The 26,362-nt window shown below is 35.9% G+C and overlaps 1 protein-coding gene across 1 annotated transcript in view; it reads left to right on the top strand.

Annotated features, from left to right (window-relative positions):
- Window positions 1-26,362, top strand: part of STIM2 (stromal interaction molecule 2) — a 150,161-nt gene that overhangs the window by 111,145 nt on the left and 12,654 nt on the right. Inside the window, exons 4-10 of the mRNA XM_081083047.1 lie at window positions 7,438-7,549; window positions 13,636-13,751; window positions 16,534-16,711; window positions 17,419-17,596; window positions 21,992-22,159; window positions 22,857-22,957; window positions 23,184-23,422. Coding sequence (XP_080939173.1) covers window positions 7,438-7,549; window positions 13,636-13,751; window positions 16,534-16,711; window positions 17,419-17,596; window positions 21,992-22,159; window positions 22,857-22,957; window positions 23,184-23,422 — 1,092 coding nt within the window. The remainder of the gene's footprint in view (window positions 1-7,437; window positions 7,550-13,635; window positions 13,752-16,533; window positions 16,712-17,418; window positions 17,597-21,991; window positions 22,160-22,856; window positions 22,958-23,183; window positions 23,423-26,362) is intronic.

The following is a 26,362-nucleotide window of genomic DNA, read 5'->3' as shown; positions in this document are numbered from 1 at the left end:
GTGGTGTGTTTAATATATCCAAGGTTTGACATGACTGATGGTGAGCATGGCTTTACTTGGAAATTTTCTCAGCATACTGGGGAAGGACAGGAGGAGGAGCTTAGTGGTTGACTTGGAGCTTTGAAGCCAGCAGACGTAGTTTTGAATCCTATCTCCAAAACTTACTTGGTGTGTGAATTCAAACAAGTTACTCATACTCTCTGAGCTTTGGCTGCCTGATTGGTAAACCAAGATTATAATATTATGGCTAAAACCAACTTCATAGGGTGTTGAAGAATTTAATGAGGTAATTCATGAAAAGCATTTTGCATAGTTACTGGAAATTTTCAAGTATTCATAAAATATTAGCTACCACTATTATTAACATATTTCTACATGCACACTAATACTTTATAACTAGAAATTAATTTTTCCCTACAGTATGTAGGTGATTCACAAATCATCTTTGAAGGTTTTTAGGACAGCATGTATGTATATATTAATGATAACAGATGAAAACTTATATGGTAGTTCTTCACTAAGCCTTTTTGTATTTTTAGGCCTGTAACTTAATACAAGTATATGGCTAAGTGCACTGGGTGCATTGGTTTTATAAGATTGCCTTTTATAGATGAGAGGAGCAAGTAAATATGGATATTTCAGTTTTTTGACATTTATCTTTCACACTGATTTGTGTATTCACATTTGCTGCAGGCAGGGTTGGACTGGAAGCACACACAAATGCTTACCTCATCCTACTGTCAAACACATGGCTATAAACTGGCACCTTCTAACCTCCGTTATGTTATGTAGGTCTCTGTGATCCTCTTTGGGAGTCAAGGTTTTCCCAGTGCTGCTCTGAAATGAGATAATATGAAAATAGTATAGTCTGTCGTTCACACAACTATGGGAGAGGAAGAAGACAATTAAAAACAAAACAAGACACAGGTTCTTCTCTGTCAGTTATACTAGTACCTTCAGCTAATATACAGCAACTCTGTGCTGGGCTACATGATGCCTGTTATGGAAGTTTACAATCCTATATAATAAAAGCCTAATATGCTAACTGTCCAGTTGTCCAGTCGTCTGGCCGTCCATTCAACCAATCAAGGGTAATATGCTAATGATATGCTAATGCTGTTCAACCAGTTGCTTGATGTGCAATGACCATCAGGGGGCAGACAGTCGACCAGTCAACCAGTTGCTATGACATGCACTGACCACCAGGAGGCAGACACTCTGACGGGTAGGTTAGCTTGCTGCTGGGGTCTGACGGATAGAGACTGAGCTAGACAGGCTGGACATGCCCTGGAGCCCCTCCTGCGGTCCCTCCTTGGCTGGCCAACCTCCTGCGTCTCTCCCCGGCCCCAATTGTGCACTGGTGGGGTCCCTTGGCCTGGCCTGCGCCCTCTCACATCCCTCAGGGGATGTCGGAGAGCCAGTTTTGGCCTGATCCCACAGGCCAGGCCGAGGGACCCCACTGGTGCACAAATTCGTGCAAAGGGCCTCTAGTATATAATATAAGACAAACATAAGATATAATGAAGCAAATAGTTACAAAATAATGCAGGACATATGATAAGACATTTGATAGAAATAGTAGGTACTAGACAAATTAAGGGGAGGGAGAGATCACTTCCTCCTACTTCTAACCTAGTTTGTAGCGTGTACCTGTGTATGACTCGTGTCTTTTTCAGAAGGCTGCTTCAGTTGGGTATCCACAGGAATGCCAGGTTCCTTACCTCTCTGGTGCTGGCTATTTCTAGCCCTTACTGTCTCTTCATTCTCCCATTTCTACTGAAGCTACTGCTATCTAAAAGCATTCTTCTCTTAGGCTCAGTTATCATTTTTTATCTTTTTAAACATCCAAAATAATTATATGGTAGTGGTTCTGTGAGTAGCAAGTAGGAAGGGGAAAAAAGGGAGACGATTTTGGTGCAGAATCAGCAACATCATTTCCTGTGGTACAGTCAGCCCTGTTGATAGCAAGGGAGAGATGAGAAGGAGACTCCTCACCTTGCCTCTGTTCCTATGGAAATCCCTAAACAGGTGCCTCCCACACACAGCCTACATCCTCTCACCCTCATATCCTGGAGGCTTGGTTATGTTCCCCATCCTGTCCCCACTCTCCCCTGAGCCCTGCCCCAGCTCTGAATCTCCTTGCCCTTCAGTCTGTTAGAGCCCCTTTTCGTAAGTCATAGGAGTCACCCCCATGATGAAGAACTGTCATAGCTCCATTGAGTTACTGTTACTACCTCTGGATCTTCAGTAGGCCACAATATGTACTTGAAGTGTCTAGTGGAATCCTGGATCCATTAATGCAATTACCTGTGACAGATTGCTCATATATAATGCTTGATTATTTTATTATTAGTATTCCTATATGTCTGAAAGATTTGTTTCTAAGAGAAAATATATTTCAAGTTTTAGAGTTAAACAGTGAGTTAATGTTCCAAACCAGGAGCCACCCATATTGGCAGTGAACTTGTAATCAGAGGATTAGAGTTCAAATTCTAGCTGTCCCAGCTGCTAGACATGTGTGATCACGTGTGTGATTACTTGGCCTCCCTTGAGCAAGGTTCTCTGTATAGACTATAGAAGTAACAACTATCACTCAAATGTGGTTTGTGGGGGATTAAATGAAAAAATATGTTCAAGTGTATAATAAAATGTAAAATCTTATATCAAACTAGTGGCCTGGTGCATGGAATTAGTGTACATGGAATTAATTAGAGGAAATATTTTAATATTGCTATTTGCCCTTTCTCTATAATAGAAGTGTCAGAGATGAAATAAAATTAGTAAAATGTATATGAAAATCTCCCTCCTGTCAAAGCCTGGGGTGTGCATTGGGACACAGAGTCAAGTCCCCGCCAACCCGTGCTCACCTTGAAATCGCGCGAGACCCAGACCCGGCCATCCCCACCCTTGACAAGCCCCACAGGGCGTGGGGGAACGGCCTCAGGTCCCCTGGCACAGCCTCAGGTCTCCCTGCCCTGCATGGCCTCAGGTGCCCCAGCCCAAGCTCCCGGGTGGGGGGCGGTGTGACCTCAGCTCCCCCAGCCCTGGCATGAGGGTGCGAGGGCGTGGCGACCATTTGCTATAAATTCATCCTTTATTATATAGGATGAATGTGACATTGTGGTGTTAATAAACACTGTATTAGGCAGAGAAAAGTTCCTGCCCACTAGAAACTCATCATCCAGGAGGTAAGACAGGCATGGACAGTTACATTAGAGTATGTGAAATCTTGCACAGATGTATGTACAGGTGATCAGGGAACACAAAGAGCAACTATAATCTGGAAGTGGATGGATAGGGAAAACTTTGTGGAGGAAAGAGATCCTGAGCTGAGTCATACAGGTTAAGGAAGGGCAAGCCTGGTAAAGAAGGAAGGAGAAGGGAAAGTCGTCCCATGTTGAAGGAGTGGCATGGAGAAATATGGTAATTAGGAAGCTGAAAATATGTATGCAGGTATGTCTGGAGCATAAACTGTCTACTTGTGTGCCTCATTTGATTGTCAGGATACTTACCTAATTCTAAAGAGGTAATGTTACTGCACAGTGGTTAGCAACTCTAGAAACAGACTTGGCCTGAAACCTGGTCGGATCATTTACTAATCAGTGATATTTAATTAAGAATTATGCCTTCATAAACTTTCAGGATCCATATGATGATATAAGTGTCTATTTCCAAGGGTGGCTGCAACAATTATTTGAAATAATGTTTGCAAATGTCTTGGTGTTTAATAAACACCTTATAGTGTCAGCAGCAGTTTCTATTGCTGTCTTGAAAGTTTTAGGGTTACTTTTTTCCCCTCCCGGTATTCTCTAACCTACTATCTAGGCAATATTTTAAATGCCAACTCTTGTTTGTTATAATGGAATCATAGAAACAGAATTTGAATGAATTTTAAAGAGAGTCTAGCTTTAGTTCATTATTTTGTGAGTGAAGAAACTGAGTTAAATAACCTGGCTGTGAGTCCGTGAATCAGCGACACAGCTGAAACTGGAATCAGGTCTCTTTCCAGAGCTCTTTCTGTTGGTCTTGTAATAAATTGCCCAAATCACTCAGAGACACCAACCTAGAGTATTGGCACAATTCATTGCAGAAACGACATGTTAAAGTGTAGAAATTGGTATTTCTGTAGCTTTGCAGATAGGGAAATATATTTTTTTAAAGGAGTACAATCTCTTTCTCTGCCTCCCTCTGGTGAAAGTGCTGTTTAACAACAGCACATGTGAACAGGCAATGAGAGGTGGGTAATAAGGAACCAGATATTTCTCAAATAAATAACTTCTTTGCTGTCAAGAATTGCTTATGCAGACAAATTTCTATTTCTGTTTATTAGGGTCTCTTCACTAAAATGTGAAAATAGATTTTGATAATGCTTGTCAAATACACGTGTTCTACTTCATTTATTCAAGAAGATCCAATAAATAATGTGTTGAACACTCTTTGTGTACCAAGTGCTAGGGATAGAATGGTGAGCCAGAAGCTTATGCTTTAGTGATTAAACAGATATTGAAATAATAATTATACAAATAAATATAAATAGTTAAATGCTATGCACAATAAGTACAAAGTGGTTTATGATCATATAGCAATGTTTGGGAAGACTCCCCTGAAAGTGTTAATCGAGATATGAAGACTCAGTAAAGTAAATAGGTGAATATGAGTCACAGGGATGGGGAAAAGGGTTTAATCCTATGAAACAGCCTGTGCAAGGCCCTGAGGAAGGACATAGAATGACTGTCCTAAGAATTGAAAGACAACTAGTATATTTGGAGCAGAAAAGGCTAAGACAAAATGCAAGTCCTGGTCATGAGAAGAGAAGGTAATTATTAGGCATCCCCAAAGATACCACGCAGCACAAGAAGCAAACTCCCCGCCCCCTGAAGTAAACTATATTAGAATTTTGTTTAAAGATTCATTATAAAGAAGATTATTTTAGAATCACTATAATATTTAATTTACTAGGTAGAGTAATGCTAGGATTTGGGTACTTCTAACTATGTATTACTTTTCATTTGATTTTTCTGTCTTTCTATCCTGGCTCATTGGAATTGAGGGAATATTTTTATGTGTGTTTATGTTAGGGCTTTTTGCTGTTGATTAGTTAACAGTCTAGAAATGACAAAGAATCTTATCCTATTTTCTTGGCTAAGGTTTTTGTGTGGGTGTGTGAGATGCAGCTGCATTGTTGTGTTTTTGGCAATCAAGACAGGACAATTCTTAATGCACTTCATCTTGAATAGGATGAAATTTAAGAGTAAAAAGGCTACTTTCAATATTTTAAATTTAGTGGAAGGTACCCAGGGCCTGAATCTTTGGCTGATATTTTAAGTTATTTGGCTAAATTGATACAGCAACCTCCGGCACATGTCTAGGCTTATGGTGGTAGGAACACATGAAGGAGAGAACATGAAGAAAATAGTCAAAGCTTTGAATCAATATAAAATTATCAATTACCATATATAATTATAAGTGAATTTTTGTTAATTTTTAACTAGTAATTTATTTAAGCTTTTTCTCTAAATAATGAAAAAAAGGCAGATTCATTTTTATACAGATGGACTCCCAGGTCTGCTTTTATTGCTCACTTGTTTTCTTCATTTTTCTTGGACCTTTTCTGTGGTATATAAACACTTTGTTTTCCAAAATCCCTAAATTAAATGCAGATAATATGGAACTCTTCATTTTTCAAGTGTATTTGCATCATTTCCTTTTGATAAACTATCATGGTCCTTCATACTCTTCAAACAAATGTCTGAGTTACTTCCAATATTTAACTGGTTGTTAATTAATATTATTTTTCTCAGAATAGTATAGCATCAGGTCCTGTGGTTGGTCAGCCTAGGTTCAAATTTAGTCTTGCTACTGACTACTTTGGTCTCACTAATGTCTCAGTTCCTCATCTCCAAAATGGAGATGATCATGTTAGTACCTCATAAGTTTTGTTTTGTTTGTTTGTTTTGTTTTGTGTGGGGTTTTTTTGGTGTGTGTGTGTGTGTGTGTGTGTGTGTGTGTTTAAGGCTCAAAGGAAAAAGTATATATAGAAAGCTTAATTCAAAATCAGTGTCCAGAAGAAGAGATGCTGGCTATTATTTTCCTCACGATTTTGATTCAGTCTCTTAGAATCCATTTGTAGCTATCCTCATTCTTCTGGAAGTTCTCATTCAGTCTAATCTGTATGCTGATGACTCCCAATTTATGTCTCCATTCCTAACCTCACTTTCCTAAGCTTTAGACTTGTATATCTGACTGCTTATCTACACTTTAATATCTACTACATACTTCAAACATAGCATGTCTAAAAACAGAACTTTGATCTCTGCCACCTGCCGGTACTTGCCTCCCCAGTCATTCCCCACCATTCTTCCCTATCTCAGTTAGTGGCACCGTCCTCTGTACTTCTTTGGGGCTTTACTTTAGCTATCAACCCCCATCTACTTTATCAGCACATCTAGCAGCATTATCCCAGAATATGTCCTGAATCTAACCACATGTCACTATATTCTCTATGAGCATCATAATCCAAGGCAATAATCTCTTTTGCTTGGGCAGATATATAAGGAATGTTTTTCTTATTTCTCTGTTTTCAGTCTTGTTTCCTATAATCCATTCTCTACATTTTGAAGGCTGATAGTTTCAAAACATAGATTATTTTATCCTTACCATCTTATTGAAATTCAAAAAATGTCCAGAATTTTTTAAAACCCTCTATGATCTGGACTCTGACTTCTTTTCTTCCTATCTCTTAACACAGCTAGTTCATTCCTATCGTAAGGTCCTAACATTAGCTTTTCCTGCAATTTCGGATATTTTTCACCCAGATCATCACAGTGTTGGCTCCTTGTAATTTTCAGGTCTCGGTCTTGATAATAGCTCTTCAGAGAGGTTTATCCTGAGATCTTTCTTCCTTAATAGCTGATCAGTATCTGAAATCTGCCCCCCTTTTCTTTTTTTCATAAATTGCCCCTCCCTACTCCCACGGTAATTTATGTTCCATGAGGGCAAGAACTTTATTCATCTTGTTTATTACCATATTCCTGGTGCATATGTGGAAAGAATGATGAATAATAATATTTCTACATTCAGGGAAATAATGGTTTGTTTCATACTGCACAAACTTTTCTTAGATGCTTATTTTAGAATTAACCATGATAATATTTTGTCTCTTTTAATGTGCTTTCTCTGTTCTAGTTTTGTAAGCCCTTTAGGGTAGGAGGTATTTCTTCATTGTTTTTAGCTCTCATAGAATGCTGAATACCATTTTAGTACTTAACATTGAGTGAATTGAATTGAAAAATTCAGCCTAACATCTTTATTTCCTCTGAATTTATAGTAATGATATATGTGTGTGTTTATGTGTATCTATATAAATAGATACATAATTTATATAAATTCTGAAAATAGGTGTGTATAAAATATGCCTTCTCCTTTTATACTTTGTAGTTCATAATTGGACCCTTGAGGACACACTTCAGTGGTTGATAGAATTCGTAGAACTACCCCAGTATGAAAAGAACTTTAGAGACAATAATGTCAAAGGAACAACACTTCCCAGGTGAGTCTTTATTATCCAAACGTATTTTTTCCACTCATGGAGAGTTATATGCTACATGTTACTTTTCATTGCCAAATCTACAAGTTACTTCTGTGGCTAAGAACTCAAAGGATATATTATACATATATCCATTCTTTAATATTTGAAGGTATGAGTTTTTGCAAGTTTTAATCAATTTTTCTTGTCTAAACAATACCAAACATCCTTTAAAAAATTTATACCCAAGAAAAGTAATTTTGAGAATGAGAAGGTGGGCCAGCTGTATCTTTTTTTAGATAACATCAAAGGAACCAACCTCTGACCATCTGGGAAATATGAAAAATATTTGTTTATTTGATTCAGATCCACCTTTATGAAAAGATCTGTTTGAATCGATTAATTTATAGATCCTTCTTAATTGGCATTCTTTTAATAACAATAACCACTCAGTATTAGTGGCCATAAGTTACATCTTAAAAACTGAATTTTAATGAACAAAATGTAAATAATAGCAAGCACTTTTAACTCTAAATTGCATAGAGGTACTCTATATTATCTCATTTAAGCTTCATGGTTAACATGAACTATGTATTATTATCCCCATTTTATAGATTAAAAAAACCAAGTCAGAGAGAAGTTAAATATTTTGCCCAAGGCAGCATTTGAACACAAATAAATCTGATACCAGAGTTTAGGATGTTAATCTATCCTTCCTATGTCTGAAGTTGTTAGTGGTTTTCTGAATTATATTTCCTAAATCTCCATTAGTAAACTTAATATTTATAGATTTTAATGTTAAAATTTGCAATAATTCTACTAGAATTTGACCCTTACAAGATTGCTTATGTTTCATTCCTCCCTGGATTGTTTCTTATACCAAAAAAAGCTCTAATCCCTTTTTATTATCTAATTAGAGGCCCGGTGCATGATTTCATGCACCAGTGGGATCCCTTGGCCTGGCCTGCGGCATCAAGCCAAAACCATCTCTCTAACATCCCCCGATGGTCCCAGATTGCGAGAAGGTGCAGGCCAAGCTGAGGGACACCACTGGTGCACAGTCGGGGCCAGGAAGGGATGCGGGAGGTTGGCCAGCCTGGGAGGGACCACAGGAGGGCTACAGGGCATGTCCAGTCCGTCTAGCTCAGTACCGATTGGCTGGACCCCAGCAGCAAGCTAACCTACTGGTCGGAGTGTCTTCGCCCTGGTGGTCAGTGCACGTCATAGCAACTGGTCGACCAGTCAACTGCCCCCTGGTGGTCGGTGCACATCATAGCGAGTGGTTGAGCGGCCTTAGCATATCATTAGTACATTACCCTTTGACTGGTTGAACAGATGACAGGACCCTTAGCACATTAGGTTTTTATTTATTTTTTATTTTTTTTAAACTTAAATCTTTATTTTTCAGATTATTACAGTTGTTCCTCTTTTTCCCCCCATAGCTCCCCTCCACCCGTTCCCCCCCCCCATGCCCTCCCCCTCCCCCAGTGTCCTCATCCATAGGTGCACGATTTTTGTTCAGTCTCTTCCTGCATCCCCCTCACCCCTTTCCACCCCAAGAATAGTCAGTCCACTCCCTTTCTATGCCCCTGATTCTATTATAATCACCAGTTTATTCTGTTCATCAGATTATTTATTCACTTGATTTTTAGATTTACTTGTTGATAGGTGTGTATTTGTTTTTCATAGTTTGTATCTTTACCATTTTCTTCTTCTTCCTCTTCTTAAAGGATACCTTTCAGCATTTCATATAATACTGGTTTGGTGGTGATGAACTCCTTTAGCTTTTCTTATCTGTGAAGCTCTTTATCTGACCTTCAATTCTCAATGATAGCTTTGCTGTGTAAAGTAATCTTGGTTGTAGGTTCTTGGTATTCATCACTTTGAATATTTCTGGCCTGCAAAGTTTCTGTTGAGAAATCAGCTGACAGTCATATGGGTACTCCCTTGTAGGTATCTGACTGTCTTTCTCTTGCTGCTCTTAAGATTCTCTCTTTGTCTTTTGCTCTTGGCATTTTAATTATGAGTGTCTTGGTGTGGTCCTCTTTGGATTCCTTTTGTTTGGGGTTCTCTGCGCTTCCTGGACTTGTAAGTCTATTTCTTTCATTAGGTAGGGGAAGTTTTCTGTCATTATTTCTTCAAATAGGTTTTCAATATCTTGCGCTCTCTCTTCTTCTGGCACCCTTATAATTCGGATGTTGGTACGCTTGAAGCTGTCCCAGAGGCTCCTTACACTATCTTCGTATTTTCGGATTCTTTTTTCATTTTGCTTTTCCAAGGGTCTCATTAGATTTCTTGAGGGTCTCATTAAGTTTATCGGCGGTTTCTAGAAAATTCTTGGAAAACCTTAAAAGTGTGGTTTTGAACTCTATATCCAGTAGTTTGCTTTCCTCCATTTCTGTCATTTGTGTCCTGTTTCTTTGTCTCCACATGTTTTTATGCTTTGCTGTGTCGATAGAGTGGCTTTATGTGCTAGGTGTCCTATAGGGCCCAGTGGCTCAATCTCCCCAATTACCTGAGGTAGACACTCTTGGTGCACCCCCTTGTGGTCTTTGTGCACAGTCTTGTTGTAGTTAAGCCTTGATTGTTGTAGATAATACTGGGAGGGATTGTCCTCCAGGCCAATTGGCTGTGAGAATCAGCTGTGTCTGCAGTGGGAGAGCTTCTGTGCTGGAGACACCCCTCCGGGGCAAGACTTGCTTCAATGGGGCTTTGGTGCTCACTGAGTCTGCCCTCTGAATGTGTCCTTTATGAATACAAGGAGCTGCAATCTGGATGGTCCCACTCTGATCACCAGGCACACTGGCTCCTGGATCTCTAAGGAGGTGCTAATCTAGCCTCTGCCTGAGGCTATCCAGCAGGAGCCAGCTGTGATGAAATGCAAGTTGCCCTGGGGCCTTGGGCCAGCTGCAGTTTGTTAGGTAATTATCAGATTGCAAAGGGCCAGGCCTTTTATATGCAAAAGCCTCCATGCAGGGCTTGGGAGGGGCGGGGTCCCAGGGGATCAACAGGGTGGAGCGAGCAGTTATGGCTGCTCTCAGTCCTGCCCTCAGAGGCCCTGAGCCGCCAACCCTCTCCACATGCGCCTCTGTACCTCTGTATTTTACTTCCACACCACACCTCCTCTGAGTCTCGGTATGCTTTTCTCTTCTAGTTGTAGAATTTCCACTCAGCCAGCCTTCCTGTGGTTCTGGATGATGTTCGTTCTGTCCTTTAGTTGTATTTTTGAAGTGGTTGTGCGAGGCAGCAGTCTCCAGTGTTTACCTATGCTGCCATCTTGGTTTCTCTCTATTAAGTTTTTATTATATAGGATAGGATTATTACACATGATGAAATATGCACATTGTATTTCTAATAAATTTGCTTACCTACTCTATTTAAATAAGTGACTTTTGTTGATTGCAAGTCTGTATTTTGAATCAAGTTGGAAGTTTTCACATTTCCCTTAAATGTATTCTGAACATCAACATCAGTATTTTTTATTTTACTGTGCACATGACTATAGTGATGAAATTATGGGTATAAGTGTCAGTTCAACAAGTGCATATTGAGTATCTTTACGTTCATCGGCAACTAGATGCTGGAAAGAAGACAAAAATTAAATATGATATAGTTCTTGCTTTTAAATAAGACAAATTAAAACAATCAGGATAGTAGAGCATTAAAATGGGATTAGAGTTTTCCGAGTTATATATGTTACCCTGGTTATGAGGAACTCATATTATTTTTCTTATGTTGTCTTTTGTTAAGTTTCTTTATAAAACAACAACATTAAATAAATTGACTGCTCTGTATTATGGCAGTAAATGTTATAGCCACTTTTTCTTTTGATTAAATAAAGGATATCAGAGATACCTCAAATTCTGGTAGAATTATTGAAATAATACACACTTAATCAAGATCAATTTTTAGAAATAGTGAACATGTTTCTACAGAAGAAAAGTTAAGTATGTAGAAGCTTTCAGGTCAGCCCATTGGAATCTTATATGGTACTGTAGTTAAATAAGTCCATTTAAAGAGGCAATATCATTTAACTTAACCATGTAAGCTACAGAGCATTTTGTAGGGCAACTGCAGATATAGCAGCTATTTATAAAAAGGTATTAGAAAATATATTACACATTCCAGATATATACATGCCTAAAACAATTCATTATTGTTTCCTCTCTGTGACATTAATATATTGTTACCTCTGAAATAGATAGCCAAAAGTGTGTTAGTTTTATGTTAGTTATATTGGTTATCGTAAGCCTTTTACTGTATTTTCTATTCTCTGTAATTCTTATTACCAGAGCTTATACTAAGGCTCTCTTCACCTGATACATTCCTCCTCATTCCTTTCAGACTTGTGTGATCTTCCCTGACATCCTCACCCACTCAGGTAGAATCACTTCCACCTCTGGGCTCATATTGAACTTTGCATAAAAATCTGTTACATAGTTTCCTTTTTACTACATCTCATTGTCTTTCTTAAATTTGGTCTATTGATAGTATTGCTATGGATTCATTCATGCATCCATCCATGCATTAATTCATCTATTATACAAACATTTATCAAGCATCTACTTTTGCCAAGCACCATGCTAGGTTTGGGGATACAGAGCGAAGTTCGTTTTTGCTTTCAAGGACTTTGATAAGTGTCCTATTAAAGGAGTAATAGGAACATACACGTAAGGTACCTGTGGAGAAGATGAAGGAAGACAGTTTGTAAAGGGAAAGTTAGAGTTCTTTACTTTCTAAAGTTTTATAGAAGCCGTATAGGAGTTCCTGTAACTTCTTCATACTCAGGTTCTGTATTGCCCTAACTCAAGTGTAGTGGTTCAGGTGCAGTCGTTGGAATCATACATATTTGGGTTTGAATCTCTGCCTTACCTCATACTAATTATGTAATCTTGAGCAAGTTACTCAACCTCTCACTACCTTAGTTTCCTCATCTATAAAATGGGTAAAATATATATATACATATATATATATGTATATATACACACACACATACACACTCACACACAATATAGTTTGTTTTGAATTTTAATTAAGCCCTCACATAGGTCCCGGCACATAGTACATGCTTGTTTTTATTGTCATTGTTATTAACAATTACATTATTATTATTGTTGTTGTTATTAAACTTTGTGTTATAAGATCTTTATTAGCATTATACTTGGTTGTTAAGAAATCTTAGCTGACTACTGACTGAGCCGCTTGGGTTTGAAGTTCAAATTGAAGTGATTTTATTACCTTAATTTACCTGTGCCTTTGGCTCCCTACTTACTTTTTTCATAGCTAATAAAATGGGTCAGTACTTCTTATTACATAAATCCTTCAGTTTACTTTCCCAACTAATAATGACTGCTTACTTTCCACTTATGACTTAGAGGACTTTATTTAATTTTTAAACAGTTTAAACCAGTGGTTCTCAACCTTCCTAATGCCGCGACCCTTTAATATAATTCCTCATGTTGTGGTGACCCCCCAACCATAAAATTATTTTTGTTGCTACTTCATAACTGTAATTTTGCTACTGTTATGAATCATAATGTAAATATCTGATATGCAGGATGTATTTTCATTGTTACAAATTGAACATAATTAAAGCATAGTGATTAATCACAAAACAATATGTAATTATATACGTGTTTTCCGATGGTCTTAGGCGACCCCTATGAAAGGGTCATTTGACCCCCAAAGGGGTCGTGACCCACAGGTTGAGAACTGCTGATTTAAACATTAAACTGTAAAGGTATAGACTTCTTAGATACTATTTTTTAAAGTCTGCTATTATAATTTTCTTGTTCTTTGTGAAATGACAGTAAGATGTCAGGTAATTAATGATTATAAAATATTTTGAATTTGATAAATTTTAAAATCATATTAAGTTACAGTACAAAATAACCTCAGAAAACAAAAATATCAACCTAGCAACTAAATTATTAACATTCAGCAGTGTTTGGACAGCTAACGTTGCACTGAGAAGGTTTTTGATACATGTAATAAAGTATTAAATCACACTTGAATAAGCTCTTACAGCATTAAATATGTTGCTCAGATATTTAAATTTATATACTAGAAATATTTTCATTTAATGTATATGTATTTTTTTAAATGAACAGGATAGCAGTACATGAACCGTCATTTATGATATCTCAGTTGAAAATCAGCGACCGGAGTCACAGACAAAAACTTCAGCTCAAGGCACTGGATGTGGTTTTGTTTGGACCTCTAACACGTTAGTATTCGCTCTCTCAGAATATGATGCAAAAGAATAATCAGATCGTCTATTTGTTATCTAAAGAAGGAAAAAGTAAGGAAGGTAGTAGACCACTAAGAAGAATAATCTATTAGGTATAAAGGAAATTTAATATTATCTTAAAACAAAAGATTTATAGGGTCAGACTTTTTGTCAATGAAATATAGAATGTGAAATGTTCAAAGCTGTTTATTGATATTAAAAGTTATAAACATTGTTAGTTGACAATTTAGAATTAAATTTCTAGATTTTGTTAATGTTATTATAGTTGGATGTTCACTGAAGAGTTCCTTTAAAAAATGGTGCAGTCTAACCATCTTGATGCATGAAGTAATAGAACCTAACTTGATTTCATTAATCACCAAAAAAATAATTTTTTTATATAGATCAAAAGTAAAGGCCCACTTTAAAACTTTACAAAGTAATAGACTCTCCTGGCAGAAGCACAAGGTGGTGAATTGTTCTTTAGATTATTTTGAAGAGGAATAGTTAAGTAATTAATCTGTTCTATTCGTAAAGAAAATAAACCTGTATTTCTTTAATTTGACAGGACTACTGTTTCTCAGAAAGAAAGATTAATATGCTTATTTAATTTAATTTTAAATTTCAGAAAGCGTTTCATGAGGCACATTTTAGGGGAATTATGTTTTATTTTTCCAAAGCCAAAAACAGATAACAAAATGAATACAAGAAATATGACTTCCACAAATTACAAATTAGGAAACTAACATTTATTTTACCTCCATTCTTGAAGCTAGGATACTTGCAGGTTTCTATGATACTATCTCGGGGGTGGCTCTGCTAAAAAAGAGTTGCTGAAGCGGTTGGATGGATTCCATGACTTTACTGGAGGTTCTTTTTTGGCTCAGGCTGAAAGAGCAGCTGGTGAAACAGCTGGAACTTCCCTTTGTGAGGGTTGGTGGAAATGCACTGTTGGAAATTACAAACCCTAGGAAATAGAACACTACTGAAATGCCGAGCATTCCATGGAGATGATGCCCTTTCCAACCTTTTCCTTGTCTAAATTTTCTGCTGGGTCTCCTGGGGGTTGTCTTCTGTGCGAGTCTTCCTAATTTTTTCATGTGGATGATTGGTGAAAATAGGAATTAAATTCCAGAATTTATCTCTATTAAAAACTTGGTCAGAAATATTTATATTTTATTAATTCAGGAACAAACCACTCTCTTAGCCAAGACAGTATCATATTGTTATTTGAAAAGGAACCAAATTAGTCTCAGAGAATGTTGAAAATAAATATTTTAATAAACTAATTAAGCTACATCTTTTTATTGTTTGTCTTAAAATTATTATTTGAATGAATGAGCCTGTGGTTGGAACACCCATGTTAGATTTATACAAACCCAGCATTGTCAAATGCAGAGAGATACATTTTAAAGGAGTTTTCCCTGAAATCTTTTCTAGTTTGTGGTACATAGTGCAGTTTGGAAACTTGCCCATCTATTTATTGTTATTTCTGGTGATTATATTTCAGCCTGAAAAGGGCTCATAATCGAACTAGAGCCTGAGTGGAACCTCTCAGTCTGAGGCAGAAATAGAAATAAATCCTTTGAGACTTTAGCCTTGGGTAGTGCATCTCTTTCACTGTGGGCGAGGGCATGCACTCTGGAAACACAGGACCCTGAGGGTGTCTGGCATAGAGCATGCTATTCATCGCACTGTGCAGACATATACGCACCCTAGACTTGTAAGCACAGGAACTATTCACGCATACATTTTATTGTGTTAGTTATCATTGTGTCTTCCTCCAGAGAGCCCCCTAAAAATTAATGTGTATTGACAACTCTAATAAAGTTCCTAATAAACTAGGACATTATTTGACTAGTGATTTCTATGTTTTATATCACTGAAGACGGTAGGCCCTGGTTCCTTACTCCTTACTTAAAACAATGTTGGGGTTACTGTCTTGCTGGCTTGATAGGGAAGGTGATCCTATTCTTTCTAATAACCCAGATATCTCTGGCAAGTAACTATCTAAAATAATATTGTTATGGTCATTTAACCCATGGTTTCTTAACCTTGGCATTGTTCACATTGCAGATTAGATAATTCCTAGGTAATTTTTTTATAGATGGGGGGTGAGGGGGGTATGATTTTCTTGTGCATTGTGGGATGTTTAACAACATCCTTGGCTTCTACCTACTAGACATCAGTAACAGCTCTCCCCAGCCGCTTTCACTCTCCTCCCAGTTGTGACCCCGAAAAAGTCTAAGTGTTTGCTGGGGGAGAATATCACCTTTGGTTGAGAATCACTGATTAGTCTTAATTAGTTACGTGGCTATATGCTTGGGGAAGGTGCTTTTTTGGTGAACGATTAGCATTCCAGGTTGTTTATCAAAGCATCACAGCTGCCTAACTTGACTATAGGAGTTGGAATGCGATGCTGACATTCTTTATGACTCCTTCACCCAGAGGACCATTCTCAGTACATGATGGGAGGTGCTGTCGGCTTTTCAGGGGCTCCAGGACCTTTCTTACTACCTCCTGTACCAGCAGGGACATAGAGCATCCATATTGGTTTGTCTCTGTTTCCTGTAGGTCTAGTATATCAGGTAGTTACAATAAACACATTGATTATTTGAAAAGGATTTTTTAAAAGGTTGAGCTTTTATATGGGAGGGTCATCTTGACTTTTTTTGTTTGTTTTATTTTAGATGCCTTCTAATTTTAAAAACGTCTCTCTGTGTATTGAGATTCTGTTACACTCAAAGATTAATTTAACCATCTTTAATTCTCTTTATAGGCCCTGCTCATAACTGGATGAAGGATTTTATCCTCATAGTTTCTATAGTAATTGGTGTTGGAGGTTGCTGGTTTGCTTACACGCAGAATAAAACATCAAAAGAACATGTTGCAAAAATGATGAAAGACTTAGAGAGTCTGCAAACTGCAGAGCAAAGTCTAATGGACTTACAAGAGAGGTGAGTAAGCAAAACAAGCCATAAGTCTTCTTATTTATGTAGGAAAGTACAATGTGTGAAAATGCAATATGGGCATGTGCATGTACACATTTAGATTGATACACACATCAGGAATGCATACTTCATTTCATATATATATACAAAAGTATCATTATATTTTTATAATTATGGATTTATTATGAAGGCATGCTCTAGGGAATGAATGGGTAGAGACCAATGGAAATCAATCATAAATAGGTGGAATTATGTGTGAAGTTAAATTATATTTTTGCCATGATTTAAATAATTATGTATTTCCTAAAAGTCTCTTTGCTAAAGAGTATTTCTCTGTTATCCCTGTATTTTGATCTCAAGATAACCAAAATAGTCTGGCCATTGTGGCTCAATAGACCTATGAACCAGAGGTCACAGTTCGATTCCCCGTCAGGGCACATGCCCAGAGCTGATCAATGATTCTCATTATTGATGTTTCTCTCTCCCTCCCCCTTCCTCTCTGAAATCAATAAAAATATATATTTTTAAAAAGATAACCAAAATAGCTGTATATAATAGGCCACCTGATGTTTTTATTATCCAGACTTAAGATTAATAGAAAATTATGCAAATTTTGATTGCATGTATCATACTGCTTGATATGTATTTATTTTTTATTTATAAAATGAAATTTTGGAAACTTTTGTGAGGAATTACATTTTTTACTCTTTAAGACTTGAGAAGGCACAGGAAGAAAACAGAAATGTTGCTGTAGAAAAGCAAAACCTAGAGCGCAAAATGATGGATGAAATCAATTTCGCGAAGGAGGAGGCTTGTCGGCTGAAGGAGCTGAGGGAGGGAGCTGAAAGTGAATTGAGTAGACGTCAATATGCAGAGCAGGAATTGGAACAGGTATTTACATTTTTTTAAAAAAGTATTTGTTAGAATATTTGTATTGTCATTCTGAGTTTTTTGTTTTTGTTCAATCTCGTACATTTAGTTCAATTGTATACTCTTCAGTTAATCAAAGACTCATTTGTTCATATTGTTTGCATTGATCAAAGTCCTTTTAGCAAAATAACAAAGTAGTAACTAAAAGATAAAGTTGCCATCATGTTCTCTCATTCATGAAATCTCATCCCAGGCCATGTCAATTGTCTTGAGTAAATGTAATGTGTTTATTTAATTTAACATCTGTAATATGTTTCCATTTTTAACTGTAACCTAGTAAAGTATGTCTAATGTTAAACTTCTCTGCAAAGGTAAAGAATCTCTATTAAGCATCATTTGAGTCCTATTAAATGGCTTTAGAATATAATCTGTTAACAATTGTGAGGTTGTCTAAACTTTAGATTCTAAAGCAGCAGTTGCCAACCGGTGGTCCGCGGACCACTGGTGGTCTGTGAGGTCCGAAAAAGATTGGCGACTGCTGTCTAAAGGATGTCCTTTCCAATATCTGCTTCCACTATGAATTTACTCAAGATGGATAATAGGCATTCAGGCATTGGGTAGTCCTGCGGGCAGTGGTTCTGTAAGAATTTAATTATAGGCAGATATATTTGGTTGTTATTCCTTCTATAAAATATTAACACAAACTTAGTGGCTTTAACACAACACATCTTTATTGTCTTATAGTTCTCAAAGTCAGAGTTTAAAATAGGTCTGTAGGCTTGCATTCCTTCTTGAGGCCCTAAGGGAGGATCTGTTTCCTTGCTTTTCCAATGTCTAGGGGCCGCCTGCATTTCTTGGCTCTTGGCACCTTCCTTCATCTTCAAAGCATGTCACTGCAACCTCTGCTTCCATGGCCTCATCTCCTTTTTTGACTCTGACCCTTGTATTATTGGTAAATAAACTGAGGAACAAAATGAGGAGGAAAAAACTTTCTCAAGATTAGAGAGTGACTCAGTTGTAAACCAGGGCCAAGAACCTAGGTGTTCTGCCTTCCACTTTGCTTTCTGTAATTGTTGCCTTCTCAGTCAAGAGCTAAATAAGAAATAGAAATTATGTGATGAATGAGTTTCAATTTCAACTCCTGAGAAAATGTTCAAAGTGAAGTTACTATTTCTTTTGAGTTTGTGATTTTTGGCTGAATGCAGTCAGCCATCTCTTTTATTAACTGCTAACTATTCTTTCCGTATACCCCAGACATCTGTGTGGTTTTTTTATCTTTTCCCTGGAAAGAGTTTGTTCTTTTAAGTTGGCTTCTAGACATATTTGCCGTCAGGCTCTATTTACCTGAAAAAAACAAAAACAACAAAAAACACTTCTGTATAGAACATAGTAAAGAACAGGGGATTAACAACAACAAAAAAGGCCTCGCTAAAATTATAGTGTTCAAGTCTTAGATCCTTTGCCCTTTACCTTTGTGAGAACTCCCTGCCTGTTCCCACTGAGACTTCTAACTCTTGGTTTGTTCCCAGTACTAAATTAAAAGCTTGCTAGATGTTTTTCTGAACTTTGCAGATAAAAAAGTACAAATCAGAAAACAGTAGTGGGAACTCTCTACACTATGGAGATATAAACTGATAGCAGTATTTTATAGGTGACTATTTCACAGTAAGGGAGAAGACAATATAAAAGAATGCCCAAGAATCACTAACATTCTCATCTGAGGTTTTTGGCATGGAGACCCTAAGATTACCATGGTATGATGTCTCAGTACAAAGTAAGAATCCTAATGAGATCCTGAGTCAGTAAGAAGTAAGTTTAAAGGAGAGAAATGGGTATTTAAAAAGGTCTCTATCCAATATGATTATAGAAATAAGAAATAATTTTATGAGTGTTTGTGTTTTATGCATATTACAAATGGTCCATTGCTGAATTTTAATCTTCACAAAACATAGAGATTACCCTCATTTACAGATGAGATATGTAAAGAAGTCCATAGGTTAAATAACTTAGGTTAAATTTAGGTTAAATAACTTACCTTAGGACACACAGTGGCAAGATTAAGTGGCAAAGGCAAGATACTGCATGTCATATTCCAGAGTCCGTGTTTTCCTTTAATGTTATTAAAGGCTTTGTTTATAGAGTAAGTTTAACTGGGAAATTAATTTCAGTACATTATTGTATAATCCACATTTCCACATAGTTGGGAGCATTACTATATTTTGTCTTGGGGATAAATCAACTTCTCAAAATTAGAAAGCAAGAGAATCTGGTACATATTTTATATAGTGTTCTTTACCCTAAAACAAAAACTTTTGGGTAAATAATAGTACCACTTTATATTTTGTGTAAATTCTTTTCACATACGTAATTTTTTTCTTAAAGTCTAAAGAAGCTTAAGTCAGGACAATCCATGGTACCCCTACTCTACATGAGACATTCAACCTCAGAAAGTAAAGAATTTGCTGAAGGTCAGAGAGGTAATAACGAATAAAGTTGCATGTAGAAGCCAGGTTTTCAGGTGTTTAGGCTGTTTCTTTCTAATACCATGTTTTTACTTATTGCTGTTTTACACAAAAAAACTATGTCAATAATTATTATATTTTTAAACAACTTATTAATTCATCATTTGTGAAAGTTATTAATTTTAGATCCATCCTCCTATAAATAACAATGTAATTCAAACTAAGGGTTGGAATTTAGGTCAAATGATAAACATGAATTAGCAGAAAAATAGTTTAAATAGTTGCTATTATTAGAAGGTAAGGATTTTTAAAAATTTGAGACATATTTGACAGTCAATCAAAACATTGTTTAGTCTTAATTTATATAGAAATATATCAATTCTGTGTTAAATATGTTCATTGAATTATTTTAGGAGAAATAAATTTGTAGATATAACATTAAGGAAAATTTTAATGATTAAAGAGAAAAACTTCAGTGAAATTTGTTCAGATTCTCTGTATACTTCTTTGGCAGTGAAAACTACAGAAGAAAATTTAGCTTTAAAATCTTGTCAGAAGAAGGGCCTGCAGCCCTTCACTTGGTGGTATTATCTAGACCTGTACATCACAGGACCTGAGCTCACATTCTCTCTTCCTGAGAGATTAGCAGGACGCCACACAGCTTAGCCAAGCTTCTTATTAAACACAGTATTGTCCCAAGCACATTGCACAGTAAATTGTGTCAGGCAAATGTTGCTTAGGATTTGTTTTCAGTGATCTTATCCTTGCTTTTAATATCTGTTTTTTTGATTTATCTACTTAGTGTCCATTGTGAATTTTTGTTCTTAAATTGTAGACTTTTAAAAAAATACTTTCTGCATATTTTTTTCTTACAGTATCTGACAGCCATTCTGTTTCTTCATCAAAAGTTTGTGTATAGTACTCTTAGTTTAATCTGGCAAATGATAAAGTTTATTTAGATCAAACATTCTCCTGCATGTTGGTTTAGGAGTAGAGTTTTAGTTACCTTACTTAGCCTAAGGAAAATTAATTTTCAGTTATGGTGTTCAGAAGCAGGATTCTCCATAGCTCACTCCTTACTCTGTGTGAAGGACTTCAGCATATGTAATTCCATAAATTTCATCATGTGTCTTTACATATCTTTAGCTTGAACTCTGCTAGTTTAAGTGAATCATTCCTAGAATGGGTTGTCTCTTCCTTCTGTGTCCTTTTCTTTGTGACACTTTCCTTAAGAGTATTTTCCTTAGCATGTAATACCATGTCCCACACTAAGCATTGACTCCCTTCAAGGGTAGCTGAAAGAAAGACTTGGTCACTGAAGGCTATGAATGGTTTCTTATGGAAAATCAGATGAACCCTCAGTCAGAATCAACTTTCTCGAAATTTACAATTTATCTACTTTCTGGTATATTAGGAGCAGTGGATTAAATAGCAGAGGTAAAAATTCTCCAGAACAGTGAGTGTATAGTTACGGAGTATGTAGTAGGACTTTGGGGTAATGTTAGAAAGGGTAATAGAATAGGACACTTATTCATATCCTACTTCATAAATAATGCATTGTGAGAAGAGTGTGGTAAGTTTTAGTTTTTATATGCCCTAGATTTATTTTTTCACTCTTAGTGAGTCTTGTTATAATAAAATATAAAAACTAAATATTTCAGCTTAAGGTCTATGTAGGTCCCCTCTATCCTCTGGCTTTACCACTTTGCATAGTGAATTTAAGATGCACTTAAAACTTCAGCTTAAGTTTTAATGTCAGAAATATATTGTTTTAGACTTTGTGATTTAAAATGTTGTTTACAAAGAGCATAATTAAAGTGGCTTTTTCTCTTAATTTGGGTACTAAAATATCCTAATTTCTTTAAAAATTTTTTAATTTGAATATCTTAAGAAAAGAAATTTCTCTCTTTTCTTCCTTTCTCTTCATCCCTCTCTCCCTCCTCTTCCCATCCAGGTTCGAATGGCTTTAAAAAAGGCTGAAAAAGAATTTGAACTCAGAAGCAGCTGGTCTGTTCCAGATGCACTTCAAAAATGGCTTCAGTTGACACATGAAGTAGAAGTACAGTACTACAATATTAAAAGACAGAATGCCGAAATGCAATTAGCTATTGCTAAGGAGGAGGTACTCTGTTATATTTCAAAACTTATTAAATTTCTAGAAGGATTAACCAGTTGAATACAAAGATATGAATACATTTTTATTATTGCAGATTCTTTTCTTGAACTGGAACTTATTGCATTAATTGACTCTCATAATCATAGGCTATCAAGTAGAATTGCTTTCTTTAAAGAGGTGTATACCTTTCAGAATGACCTTAGTGTCATTTAAAAATCATCCCTATTATCATTATAAATGTTTTATACAGAGCTTTTCTCCTCTAGGTTGCTGCTTCATATCTGATTCAGGTCAGTAGTTACTAGAAATTAATGTCTGACTTTATTAAATTGTGTGAAATACAATTAAGTATTAATCTGATGTGTAGCACACACACAAAAAAGAGTTCAGTTCACTCACTAACACCTCTATTGTAGTAGGATATAATGTTATTTGTTAGTTTTAATAGAAAATTCAGGTCTTTCTGAATCACAGAAATAGACAATTTCTCCAGAACAGAGTTTTTAATCATATCGTTTAAGTTGGGAAAGCATGTTTGTTTTTTCCCTCATCTATTTTCTTTTTTGGAAAATAGGGCTATATATTATTGACTAATAATTTTTCACTGGTTTTATGATTAATATTTTTAAAACAAAATAAACTTCATTAATATATGTATGTTTTCCCCAAAACTAGCCTTATTTTTCTCTCCTTTGGTTTCTAGGCAGAGAAAATTAAAAAGAAGAGAAGCACAGTCTTCGGGACTCTGCATGTTGCACACAGCTCCTCCCTAGATGAGGTAGACCACAAAATTCTGGAAGCAAAGTAAGAATGTTATTTTAGTTGTTTATTTTCACTGTGCTGAAATATGTAATTCATGGACACTTTATATTTTAATTTGATCATGTATCACATAATTCATACTAATTCTAAGAGTGTGTAATTCTTGAAATTAGCTAATTGCCATGTTCTATTCATGTAGTTGTCTTTTTTCAGTGCCATATTAAGGACTATTTGAAATAACAAATAATTCCTATGTTGTCTTTTCCAGGAAAGCTCTCTCCGAGCTGACAACTTGTTTACGAGAACGACTATTTCGCTGGCAACAGATTGAGAAGATCTGTGGCTTCCAGATAGCCCATAACTCGGGGCTCCCAAGCCTGACCTCTTCCCTTTATTCAGACCACAGCTGGGTGGTGATGCCCAGAGTCTCCATTCCACCCTATCCAATCGCTGGAGGAGTTGACGACTTAGATGAAGATACACCTCCCATAGTGTCACAGTTTCCTGGTAAGTGATGAGTTCAAAAGAGAATTGGGATAGCTTTAAAGTAACTTTACACCACGCCGTTTATGGAGCATTTACTTTGAAGGCTGTGATAAAACATCTTGTACATTCTTTGTTTTCTCTTTTTGTTGTTAATTTGTGTTTACTGTTTCAGAATAATGTCTGAGGTAGGTGTGTGTGTGTGTGTGTGTGTTACATCATACATGCTAAATCACTTTTATGAATGAAGGGCTGAGCTTTGAGTAAAAACAATCTTTCAAAAAGCAGTGTAATCTATAGTACAAAGTAAAATTTAGGCAAGCTCTAATCCTGTGTTCCAGTCCTAGTTGTGCCACTAACTAACCAACTGTGTGACTTTCAGCCAGCCTGTGATTTTTTTAAAATTGAGTTGACATTCTCAGTAGGCATGTTTTTTTTAATATTTTGTTTTGCTTTTCCAATTCTGTGCTTTTACTGAAAGAGTATCAACTCATAAAGCACTGAATCAATTTACCTTTATATAAAATTAAACTGTGTTTATGTCTATGTTTAGAAAATTTTGTAGATTTTTTTGTTGCTAGAAAATGTGCAATTCCTTTGTTATGTTCTATTCTTTGAAAATTTTTACATGGTAAAGAATACATTTTGGCAGGAAAGTGAAATTTAAATATTTTAGATTTTATTAACAAATTGCAGAATTTATTAATAAGTATTTGGACTTTTTGCAAAGTTCATGTAGGGCTTTGGGGTAACGTTAGAAGGGGTTGAATTTAAGATGCTGTATTTTATGATTTAGAAATCATTATCCTTATTATTGCCTACCGGCTTCATTTTTCCCAACCTTTCTGATCTTTATGAAAACAGTGTAGATAGAACAGGAGTCCAAAGAATGGAGAGCAGAAGTTAATTATTGATTGAAGACAATTATAGCTTTTCTGAAGTTATGATTTAGAAAGGGTTCTAATTTTTAAAACAATTTTGTGAAAGAAATCTCGTAAATTTTCAAATAAATAGTGATTTTGTGTTTATGTTCATGTCTGTGGTTTTCATTCTAAGGTTGGAAAAATGAAACCAGCAGGCAGATAATGCAAACAGATTGGGGAGGCACTAAATCTTACAAGAGGACGGAGGAGAGGACAGATTGTGTTGTAATGAGTACTGAATGTGTGACCTCACTCATTTCACCGGCCCTATGCTGCAAGAGAGTGATGTTGCAAAGTTATATCTAGATCTGGGCCAGCTCTGCTCTTTGAATATTGTGTTTATTTGAATTATATGCCCTAAGCTTAACAAATGTAACACTGATTCATAGGTATATGATGCAGTTTGAAAACTAAAGTTTTTTTTTAATGTTGCAGTCCCTCCTTAGAATGCATAATTATGCACCATCAGAAGTGTGCATGAAGATGTATTCCCTAAATTAACTAGATTTTTTAAAGTACTTTTTTTTTGAGGAAAAAGATATTCATATGTGCATTAAAACACTTAGCATTAAATGTGAATAATTATCTTAACTTTTCAGTGATTGTGATGTATAAATTTGAACTTTTAAATATGAAAAAAAGTACAAGTTGATTTTGAAGTTAATATGATGTTTAAAAATGCTGTGAGCAAATTTATTATCTTTGAAAAATAACTCATACCAAATATACTTGGAGAGCTTTGCTTCCACCCAGTGGCACAACAGTGATACTTCACTCTGCTTAGTTACAAAAGCATAATTTCTAGACCTGATAAATAAGAAACTCCTGGCAGTAAGATGAGGGTCTAAGGTAGGATAAAGGCTCATAATTATACACCCTCCTGAGCAGTTTTAAATTTGTACTCTGGGTATGTAAGCTGTATAAGTGTGAAATAATGACAAGGAAACATTCCTGTGGCATGTTAAGAGCAAAGTAAGGTTGTAAAACTATACATACATAGCATAATATTGTCTGTGTTTAATTATTTGTAAGGAAAAAAGACAGAGAAGATACTATCAAAGGTTAGCCCTGTGTGGGTAGGAGCAGATGATTGTTTGTTTTTCTGTTGGTACTTTTATAGTACTGCTAAACATTCACAGTGGGAATGCAGTAGCAATTTATTTAACATTTGTTATTATAAAGCCTTTCAGATATTCCTAAAAACAATATGCTCACCTACTACAAAGGTAAACAGATATTAACATTTTGCTTTTCTCATCTCTTTATCAAAATAAACCATTACAGCTACAGCTAAACCAGATCGCCTCCCTTTCCCACTCTTCTAAAGTTGTTTACATTCTAAAGCCTATTGTACTTTTATTACATGCAGGTATATCCATAAACAATAAATACAATTGTTACTTATTTTAAAATTTACATAAATGTTATCAAACTGTATATATTGGTATAGTTTTTAACTCTTTTTGCTCAAAACTGTTATATAAATTTTCCATGTTTACATATAGTTAAATTTACTGTAACTGTTGAATATAAGTTAACCACAGTGTATTTATTTATTTATTGTAGTAATAAACCACAGTTTATCCCTTTTTCTACTGAGATAGGTTCTTTCTCCCTTCCCCCCTCCCCCCTTATAAAATACTACTACAATGAGCATCTTTATCTTCATCTCCATGTCATAGCTCTGAGGGCTTCTCTGGGTGAACACCTAGAAATGGATTGCTGAGTTGTGGTGAAGACACCGCTTACTAGTCATTGCCAAGTTGCTCTCAAAGTGGTTCTATCAGTTTTCACAACCACTATATATGAGAGCCTGTCTTCTTATATCCTTACACTATTTGGAATGGTATGATTTGGTTTATAACTTGAATGGATGTTATATGATACCTTACTGTTATTAAAAATTTTATTTCCTTGATGACTATTGAGATCGAGTACCATATCATTTATTGACATTTGTTCAGATTCCTTTCTATCTGAGTTCTTTGTTCCTGCTATGGAATTTTCTCCAGGATTTCTTACTGATCTGGAAGAATTTTTT

Source organism: Myotis nattereri (assembly GCF_964212035.1).
Source record: "Myotis nattereri genome assembly, chromosome: 1".
NCBI lineage: Eukaryota > Metazoa > Chordata > Mammalia > Chiroptera > Vespertilionidae > Myotis > Myotis nattereri.
The sequence above is the reverse complement of the archived record's forward strand: the minus strand, read 5'-3'. Positions and strand labels throughout refer to the sequence as shown.